Source organism: Dendroctonus ponderosae, unplaced genomic scaffold, assembly GCF_020466585.1.
Source record: "Dendroctonus ponderosae isolate FM_Combo_2020 unplaced genomic scaffold, Dpon_F_20191213v2 Dpon_F_20191213_1, whole genome shotgun sequence".
NCBI classification, from domain to species: domain Eukaryota; kingdom Metazoa; phylum Arthropoda; class Insecta; order Coleoptera; family Curculionidae; genus Dendroctonus; species Dendroctonus ponderosae.
In genome coordinates, this window is record NW_026017110.1 from 46,119,768 (window position 1) to 46,129,900 (window position 10,133).

The window sequence follows — 10,133 nt, forward strand, 5'->3', positions numbered from 1 at the left end:
TTGGCTTTGAATGAAAGCAGGGTGCGGGGTTTTTGGGGAGGGCGTCTTGCAGGCTTACCTTGTTCCGTTTCTGACACGTTCGAGTCTTCGCTTTCGGACCCTGAAGGGCTCCGCTCGCGAAAGCTCATATTGAAAATTGAAGTTGCGTGGAGGAAGGAGCTACTGGTATTTCAAGCGCTGGCAACGTCGATCACAAATAACGCTCAGGAACACTATCCTGAACGGCACTGCACTGGGGGGCTTACCGGAGCCCGAAAGGGGGGACCTGCACGTGCCTCTGAGGGAGACACGAGCTCGAATTTCTTTCTTGGTCTGGGGGAGGGCAAAAATACACACTTTGTGAAGCTTCAACCTCGAGGTTGGATCGCGAGTGTGAAGCACTTTTTGTAAAAAATAAGGAAACAGTCAAAACGTGGATCGCTTGGAGAGCTGTTGTTCATCTGACGAAAGCTGATGGTGATGAATAAGACCGAAGAAAGGCGACGGCATTTATAGATTACGCCGGGCAACGTGCGAATTTTCCGTAGAAAATGCGTTCGGACAAGTATTGAATCGGTTCAACTTAGCTTGAATCTTCTCGGCAACAATTGCATTCTCGGCAACACTTTAAAACTAAAAAAAAATAAAAAAATCATGATTTTTTTGATTAATTTAAATAAATCAGTGATTTTTTATTTTTTTAATAAAAATCAATTTTTGCCCAACACTGTATATGGGTCTTCTACTCACTTTTAACAAACCCTTGAAAAATCTGATACAAGCAAGCGGTTTTGATGGAAAAAGAAATCTGGAACGCTCAGTAGTTTGTCCAATAAAAACACCATTTACAGAAATGGGGGCGATTAAACAGATTTTCTTTATATTTTTTTAGGAACCACAATGCTTCATTTTTGACGTCAAACAAGAGCACTTTGTTAGCTTAAGCTTACGCTATAAACAAATACTTTTTTACGTATTTAGCAAAACCGGGTATTCAAAATATTGGCCACAATGAACAGATTTAACTGAAACCAGAACATGAAAACCAGCTGGCAACTTTTCCAAATCTGCGTAAAATAAAGCCAGCAAACAATGATAAACCATAACTTTAAAATAGAATCCGAGTTTTTCGTTTGCTCATTGTATGCGCATTTTACAGTCGTTCACTCACTTGCAGACATAATTTTTTGCTTCCCCCATGAGGAAGTTAAATAAAATTTTTGCGCCTAAACTTAAAAAACCGGCACTAATGGAAATTCGGAAATCGCAGTTACTTTTCAATAACTACTGAAACAAAGCGTTTTTTTCTTGATTAACTCAGCAGCTTACAAGCGCAAACATTTTCCTTCAAGAGAGATAACAAGCACTGAGTGTAGGATTCCATAATACCAGAACATACAAAAAACAACTCCTCATTTCAACTGGAGGCTTTGCCAAAATTTGCTTAAGATTACAAAAAAATATGTTCTTAACCCCAGCAATTATTTAGTCAGAAACTCGAAAGATTCATTAGTAGATCCGCAGCCTACCATAAACATGCCGGTGGCAACAAAGCCAATTAGTACCCTAATTGAAAAGGGTAAGTTCCTGACTTTTCGCCTGCCTCATCAAGGATTTAGAGCCAACATTATTTTTAATAGAGGATCTGCCCGCCGAGTTTGAAACCGCCATAGCAGCGACTAAATTCGGTCTGTTCAACATTATTCTGATCATGTTAAGCGTCCCGGTATTCTGGTGCTTGCAGTGCGATTCCAACTTGGTTTCCTTCATTATTCCTGCTGCAGCCTGCGATCTGGGGCTGGATGATACCCAGAAAAGCCTGCTAAATTCCATGCCATTCTTTGGTAACACCCAGTCAAAATATTTACGCGTTTTCACCGTTTCTGTTTTAGGAATGCTATCATCAGGATTCATCAGCGGTTACCTGCTAGATACAGTGGGCAGAAGAAAAGTTCTGTTTCTAGGCTTTTGCATTGAAACCTTAGTGATTCTAGGCAAAAGTGTATCGAGCAACTTTGCTTTTCTCTCGCTGTTCTGTTTCTTTGGTGGTATAATGTAAACCGATCCATTGATTTCGGTTTCACTTAACTCACCGCAAACATTTTTGTGCAGATCCGGAAGTTTATATGCCGCCATGATTACCTACATATTGGAGTTTCACTCCACAGAGTATCGAGGACGAGTTCAAATGATTATCGGATTTATTTATTCTTGTGGACACATTTTACTACCTCTACTCTCATCAGCCATCCTACCAATGAATCTGCACTTCAGCGTCTCGTTCATAAGTAAGATCCATTAATTTTAAGAAACATTGTGAAACTTGGAACCAATCGCAGATGTGTGTTATCTCACTCTGATATATTTGTGGCTCTACACAACCACAAGCGTGTCTTTGTCGTATTCCTACGCCGTGCAGGGTTGCCTGCCTGTTTTGTCAACATCTCTCTGAACTCTCAAAAAACGATCAAAACTTCGATGTTTCTAGCGCCTTTTTATCTTTTTGGGTTTTTTGCATTCAACTTCATTTCAAATGTACTTATTGCCTTATTATATTTATCGGTTTCTTTTCAACCTCACCTTTTTCTTATCTTCTCGTCCTATTCATGTCTAGTTTACTTCAAGGCGTTCCTATACAGGGTGTCTGAGTTTCACCCAATTTTAAACCAAACCCAACTCAATCAAGTTAGTTAATTCGCAATGTTGCGCCTCTGCAAATGATTGCCGCAGATGTAAACGAAACGTGCGCCAGAAGCAACAGTTCCGTTCATTGAGTTAGTTTATTGTTCTGTTGTCTTAAGGGTTTCGAGCTTGGAACTTGCTGTTGCTCATCAGTGGCGCAAATTCGATAATATCCATGGTAGCCTTTTACTTTCTGCCCGAAACTCCCAAATTCCTCATGAGCAGTGGAAAGAACGAGGAGGCACTGAGGCTTTTCAGCAAAATGCACAAAATCAACATCAGGGACCCGACCATGGCATATCCAGTGAGTTTCACACTTAAAAAACAAGCCAATTATAACAAACATAATGCACATTCAGGTGAATCAACTAATAGAAGAAATCGTGCTTAACAAGCCAATGCAGTCGGGAAAAAAATCAGGGTTCTTCTCGTTGATCTGGAAGCAAATAGCGCCATTATTCGGCCAGAAGTACCGGGGAAAACTGATGCTGGCTGGCGCAATCGAAGGCCTGATTCTTATCGGGTGGGGTTGCCAATCAAACCTCTGAAATTCTTGTAAGTGCTTTTTCTCTTTTAGCACTAACAGCATGCAATTGTTTATGCCGCAAATATTCCAAGCGGCGCACGAATATCAAGTGGCTCATGATGGACAATCCACAGATCTTTGCAATATTCTGAAGACTTCAACTGGGGCGCAGCAAAACGACGGCTGTACAGTGGTAAAAAAACTTACGAACTTACACTGTACTCAACTTATGGGGTATGGAAGTCGGGAAAGACGCTTAGATTGATATTTTTGCAGAATTTAGACGGCAATTTCCTGGTATATTTGAACTCAATGACCATAGCAGGTGTAAGACTCTTCGGGTATACGCTGTGTGGAACGTTGATCAATCTTCTTGGCTCCAGGCGATTGTTGCGTGAGAACTGGAACGTTTACGCGAAAATTGGAATTTTTCAATTTTTTTTTCCAGTGGTCTTAGGATTGTTAGCAGCTGTTTCAATCGGTTGTCTGGCGTGGTCATCTAACACTCTCACCACTTTGGCGCTCAGCTCCGTATTTCTTACAACTTCCGATATAGGTTTTGATGTTTTCCTCACTGTGGCCGTGGTTCTTTTCCCAACTACTTTAAGGTAAATTACTCAAAATTGCCGATCCAGATGTACCTACCTACATTTAAATAATTATTCATTCCAGAGCCATGGCGCTTTCATGCGTGCTATTCGTCGGCCGATGTTTAACAGTTTGCGGCAACATGCTTTTGCCGATTCTGCTCAATTTCAGCTGCAGAGCACCATTTTTGTTCTTCGGATCTCTCATCTTAAGTATGAACGAAAACTCGATTAGAACGCATGCATAAAAGAGGCCATTTTTCAGCTTCCCTAATTCTACTACGCTTCGTCCCAAACACAGACAAACAGAATATGAAATAAGCCCCACACGTTACCAGTAGAAGTGCATGAAGATTTCTTATTTTTGTACATTGGCAAACCTGCATATTTTTTGTTCAGCGATGGAACACTGCGTATATTTTTTATGCTCGATGCGGAATAATTTCATTTCATTGCGTCTTTTTTATCTTTCACGTGACCAGTCAATAAAAAACTAACTTTAAATACTTTTTTATTGCAAATGCATGTACAAACTTGAATAAACCAAATCAATTGATTTATAAAGACAAAAAAATTGAATCATTAGAACCTTATTCCCATACAGCAGCTACCAGTAGATACACTTAACATATGAGCTCAAACAATAATAGCCAATAAATGGTTCATTTCTAACAGGCCATCAAAAGGAATTTCTGTTATAACTGGATTGGGTTCAGAGTCTTGAAAATGAGATCTAAAAACAGTCGTTTTGTTAAAATTTTGATATGGACCGAATTTGGTTTCAAGAGCGCCACAAACACATTCAACAACTGCATTTATTCCAAACGATTCTGCGATGGGTAAAGAAAGATTCGCTTGATTTGAATTTTTTTGCTAATTACTAAAAGTCGCAGATTTTTTCTAAATGCTCATTAAAGAATCGATAATTACACTATAAAGAAACCAACTAAATTAAATTTTAAATAAACCCCAGTTTATTTAAAAATTAAACGATAATTAGAAATAATAATAATAATAATAATACACATAAGCAAATATTTAGGATCCAACCTCTTGGTTGTATTTAAATATATTCTTACTGCTCAAATATACTTAGCCTTAAAGTACGCAAAGTTGTATACAGGGTGTCCCGTAAGCTCATGATCAAAAGGGTACTGCGACATTCTTTGGACGACGAGAAGACGATCTGACCTAACTTTTACTAACAAAAAATGTCTGGCTCCTCTGCTATTGATGGTCAAACTTCTTAAAAAAATTGACCTCTTTTGAAATATCAGGAGAAAGGTACGATGTATTTTGGTGAAACTCGCGTGAATTTGTTTTATGTAACTCATATTTTGATGAAACAATCGAGTTCAGCCGTTTTGGACAAGTGGTGAATTCCTGAGTGTCGTGGTACAAAAACTACCAGAACCCTTTAGTTGGAAGATAAAATCAACTCATTATCTTAGGTTGATGCACTAATCATGTATTCACAATTTTGTGCTTTTTGTAAAATCTTGTACCATTCATAGTTTTTGCGAAAAGACTTGCGTTAGACATTAACTGCAAATATCGTGATACGAGGCATAATAAAATCATTTTCAATCAATCTCACAAATTCGTTTTGAATGAGCTTTTCTAATGAAGAAGTGACCAACATGGTCAAAGTATTAGGGTTTTGCGAAGACAACTTGCGTGAAAGCGTACGCGTTTACACGGCGCATATAAAAATGAGTTGATTTCATCCTCCAACTAAAAACTTCTGGTACTTTTTGTACCAGGACACTCAAGAATTCACCACTTGTCCAAAACGGGTGAACTCGATTGTTTCATCAAAATATGATTCTTACATAAGAACAAATTCACAGCTAGTTTCACTAAAATACATTGTACCAAACTTCCTATATTTCGAAAAAGATAAATTTTTTGAAGAACTTTGACCATCAATAGGAGAGGATCCAGACATTTTTCGTTAATAAAAGTTAGATCAGATGGTCTTCTTTTGGTCCAAAAATATCGCAGTACCCTGATCATGAGCTTACGGGACACCCTGTATAATAGAAAAATCCTATTAAAGTTTCAACAGCAAATCTCAAATTCCATAAACCGAGAACTGTAAGGAGAGCGTTTAAAAATATGAAAACTAAGCTCAAAAGCCTCTAAAGCCAGTTAGTAGGTTGAACTTGACTGAAAAGGATTGTTTAGTTATGGATAATCCTAGCTTTGTTCAAATTTTGAAGAAATTAACGGAAATTTATACTAAAATCCACATTAACTAAAAACATATGAGCTGAATTGGAAAACGTTTTGGTGAAGCTGAACTCAACGGAAGGAAATTTTGCGAATTCTCATAATAAAGTGAAACGCATACATTGGGGATTTCCTACCGTTTATGGAGTACCAAAGGATATGTGAACAAATCGAGGTATCCAAAAATAAACCTCATCTAACATTCCGAGCCCGTACTTAATCAACTACAAAGTCTTAATACCGGAAGGGAAATTGAACATAAATAATCGAAAATCGGACATCAAATATATCAATAACCCCTTTACTCATAATACATGTTTTGGGCACTCGAGGTTGTCTGTAGTAACTGATCTATATTATACAAAGCCACCATCTTATCCTCGGGTTTCGTTTTGGGCCTGAAAATGTTGCTGTTCAGATTATGTCCTACATAAATCCACCGCGGGTCAAACCAAAAAAACCGTTTAGTTAATTTGATTAATTTTATTTCATCAGGTTGATAGGGGAAAGAAAACATTTTCGATTTGTTGGCATAATAGTGCGCGACTGATTCGAAAAACTGCATAATTAATTCGCGTCATATACCATCTAAATCATTAAACTCGGATTGATTGGCTAACCTGTTGAAAAACACTTTTCCATACTCGAAGGATGATATCATAATGGCGCAAGCTGGAGCGACTTTTATTAGTCGCGGGGTTAAGCCAGTATATAAACCTCGCACCCCATATTGACTGTAAATATCGCGAAACACCATAGCGGTTGACCTGCGTTGTCTCTTTGCAGGTTTGCCTGGAATTACAACATTTTATATGGAAGGATATCTGTGGCTTGTTCAACCATAATGAGTGGAACAAGGCGCAAACACCGAAAGCTTGTATTAGAAAGAGACAAACCCCACCAGATCTATGACTCGTCCCTTTGTAGCACAAGCTCTTTCCACTTGCACCATCTAAAAATCTTACCATTCTCGCTAAAGAAATCGGAACCAAACTCGATTTGCTGATGGGTTTTTACCACATCGAACGGAACTGTAATTGTAGCAGCTATCTGTAAGTAAATTGAAGATCCATGGAGGATTTTTCACGTGAATGCTGATTTTGCTTACGCTGCCAGATATTGCGCCTCCAATAAAACTCTGGCGAAATGATGGATGATCGCACCCCATGTAACTTTTAATAGACTCATAACTCATCCAGTAAATAGCTGAGAATGGAACATCTCGTAAAAGTGTGGGGAATACTCCTCTCCACAGTCCCTTGTAACCATCCGTCCTAACTAAATTTTTTAACGCTTCTCCTAATTCTACAAATAGGGCAAAACGGGTTTCTTTCCAAGCCCGGAGCGCAATATTTCAAAGCATACCTAAATAACTTAGCTTTTGCGACTGCATCTTGGTCCGTATTAGTTCTAAAGGATTAACAAGGGTAACCGATAGTACCCTAGCACTTGCACCAGACACAAGCGGGATCCAGAAAGGCTGTCTGGCTGATTCATTCGGCAACTTATTACTGTTATATTTCGCCTTTAATTTCAGCCTAAGTTGCTCATACGTAACAAAGTAACATATTGTGGCAGGAATGGATAATACTAAAGTGGGACTCAGTCCACTCCACAGTGAGGTGACGCCCTCAGCTCTCCCAATTTGCACAAAAGCGTCCTGAAGGAAAAATCCTGTTTGAACATTGTGAAACATTTTATGTTTTATGGCTGTAACCTAATTATACAGGCTGTGACTGGAAATACACGAAATTTAGTAACCATCGCATAGAATTGTTTAAGCTCAGTTAAAAATTCCATCAGATGCATGTGTTCCGTAAGCACAATATCAAAAGAGTAGTGCGACATTTATTTGTTCAAAATCAGACAATCTGACCCAACTTTTATTTAAAAAAATATCGACCTCCTCAGCTATTGAGCTCAGGTTATGTTAATTTCAGTTATTTAGAACAATTCAGCTTTTAGCCTGTTCAACAAGAAGAATCAAGAAACGCAACGAAAATATTGCCAGGTGATCGCAAGTTCGGAAGGATTTTAGGTGAGATTTTTAATAATAACAAATTCTTGTTGCATGATTTAAACAGCTGGAAAAAATCAGAGTTTTGTACGATTTGGCTGCAATTTCCAGGATTAATACTTGTAAATAAGTTCTATAGGGTGGGTGAATTTCATCGTTACCTTTTGCAAATTAAAGTTCCAAATTTTTGAACACGCACCTGTAGTTGCGTGCAAATATTTACGTTTGGCGCACTATTTACAGGCTAGACAAATAAAGATTCTGCACAACTTCTGAAATTTGTCACATGTTTGCGCCAAATTATCCTCTATACGGTAAGCAAATGTCAAGTTTGTACCGGCTCTGGACGGGAAATTCTAAATTTGCAAAGCAGAGCAGTTGAGCGTAAATGACAATTTTTGACCCATCATTTGCAGGCTTAAACAAAGTCAGGATTTTATACAATTTTAGTGCTATGTTGAAGGTATTTTTAGCTTCAAGTCTCTTTTATAAGGAGAGCGAATTTTAGGTTGCTACCGGCTCTGGATTGAAAATTACAAATTTAAAAAAAGAGCACAGAGCTGAGTGTAAATGTTTAGTTTTACGCATCACAAGGTTGGCAAAAATCAGGATTACCTACATAGGATTTGAATGAAATTTTCAGAATGTTGAGCTTAAAGTATCTGGGATACGGCAAACAATTTTATATTGCTTTCGGCTCTCAATGGAAAATGGGGTATTTTTAAGGGAGAGGGCAGTTGATGGTTATTTGCGCGGTTGGCAAAAATTTAGATTTCATAAAATTAGTTGATTCCAGCTACCACATAAAGAGTTCTGGTAGTTTTTGTACCAAAACACTGAATAATTCACCAGTTGCTCAAAGCGAATGAACTCAGTTGTTTCACTAAAATATGAGTCTCACATAAGAACAAATTCATAGCGAGTTTCATTAAAATCCATAGGATCATTTTCCCGATATTTCAAAAAACTTTTTTTGCAGAACTTTAACCATCAATAGCATAAGATCCAAACATATTTTCTTACGAAAACTTAAGTCAGATCGTCTTGTTTTCAGTCAAAGAATGCTGCAGCCCCTTTTGATCATATGCTTCAAGACACTCTGTTAATGGGACATAAACAACCATTTTTTTAGGGTAAAGATTGAGTAACTTTGGTTATTTTCAACAGTTTTTCTTTAACGTTTGACTGTTCGGTTGATTTGCCTTAATCTGCTCGATTAAATTCGCGTTTTATTACCCAATTAGCCAATTTTTTGCTGAAGATTTTGCTTTCCTTGATGGCTTTCTGATTTTTTAAATGTTTTACTGTGTTCGATGTTACTCCCACATTCATTAATCAGAAAGTCAATGACAATACTAAGCCCCTGTGGTGGTTTCTGGGGTGTTCGATTTTGCTTGACAAGAGAACCTTTTTCGGTCTTCTCTTGAGCTTTAAAGCGATTTTTACCCCGATTCCGCTTAATATCTAAAAACATACCAACGTCCCACTAAACTGACTAGGTCTCTTATACCAAGGGTTTTTCGGGTCCATCGGTTGACAACTACAAATATGATCCATTAACCCATTGCAATACAAAAAGCATGAATTCGTGGCTTTCTGTTGGGCCTGCATTCGAATTTTCACTACATCCAAAGGAGTCACTGTAAACGTTTATAATTTACCAAAACATTGAACCTGATTGAACCATATATTTGAACTCTGGCTTCAACTGCGGCATATTAGTAAAGGTTTTGTCTTCAATCAACTTACTTATAACGGAGGTTAAAAGTGCCCCAGTACACGAAGCCGCAGCTTGTTGAACAGGCGTAATTCTGTATTTTGGATCGTCATAGTCTATTTGAGCTGGTCCCTTTGATGGACTCATTCTCTTCTCATTTGTTTAAGTACTTTACGGTAATTGCAGAAAGTTGGATTGGCCTGGTGATTGCTACTCGATAAACAACTCTTTTTGAGGTTAGAGCAGCAAAAGTCATTAAACCTGTCATAGCTTAGAGGCGAAATAAGGGGGTTATTCTGTGGTCTTTGACGAAGTTTTTTAGTACTGGACTGAGAATTTTGTTATTTTCTCCAAAAAAATATGTTGTGCTTAGCTGTCTTCGCTCGCACTTAT

General features: G+C 38.0%; 2 protein-coding genes across 3 annotated transcripts; one reads left to right on the forward strand and one right to left on the reverse strand.

Annotated features, from left to right (window-relative positions):
- The first annotated feature begins 1,211 nt into the window (after nt 1-1,211).
- LOC125502638 (glucose transporter GlcP-like) lies at nt 1,212-4,278 on the forward strand. Its single transcript, XM_048661474.1, has 11 exons — nt 1,212-1,558; nt 1,620-1,823; nt 1,872-2,034; nt 2,092-2,267; nt 2,781-2,965; nt 3,021-3,184; nt 3,239-3,380; nt 3,464-3,581; nt 3,636-3,795; nt 3,860-3,987; nt 4,040-4,278. The coding sequence occupies exons 1-11, from the start codon at nt 1,516-1,518 to the stop codon at nt 4,093-4,095; spliced, it is 1,539 nt and encodes a 512-aa protein (XP_048517431.1). The 5' UTR covers nt 1,212-1,515; the 3' UTR covers nt 4,096-4,278.
- Nucleotides 4,273-9,998, reverse strand: LOC109533974 (probable mitochondrial glutathione transporter SLC25A40). Of its 2 annotated transcripts, none has more exons than XM_048661476.1 (7): nt 9,773-9,998; nt 9,500-9,663; nt 7,372-7,666; nt 7,115-7,311; nt 6,972-7,056; nt 6,627-6,798; nt 4,273-4,507 (listed from the first exon to the last, which is right to left on the reverse strand). In XM_048661476.1, exons 1-7 carry the CDS (start codon nt 9,885-9,887, stop codon nt 4,411-4,413), a joined length of 1,125 nt encoding a protein of 374 aa, XP_048517433.1. In that variant the 5' UTR covers nt 9,888-9,998; the 3' UTR covers nt 4,273-4,410. The 2 variants fall into 2 exon arrangements, with proteins under 2 accessions (XP_048517433.1, XP_048517432.1); XM_048661475.1 differs by lacking the exon at nt 4,273-4,507 and adding an exon at nt 5,650-6,404.
- Between the last annotated feature and the right edge of the window lie 135 nt (nt 9,999-10,133).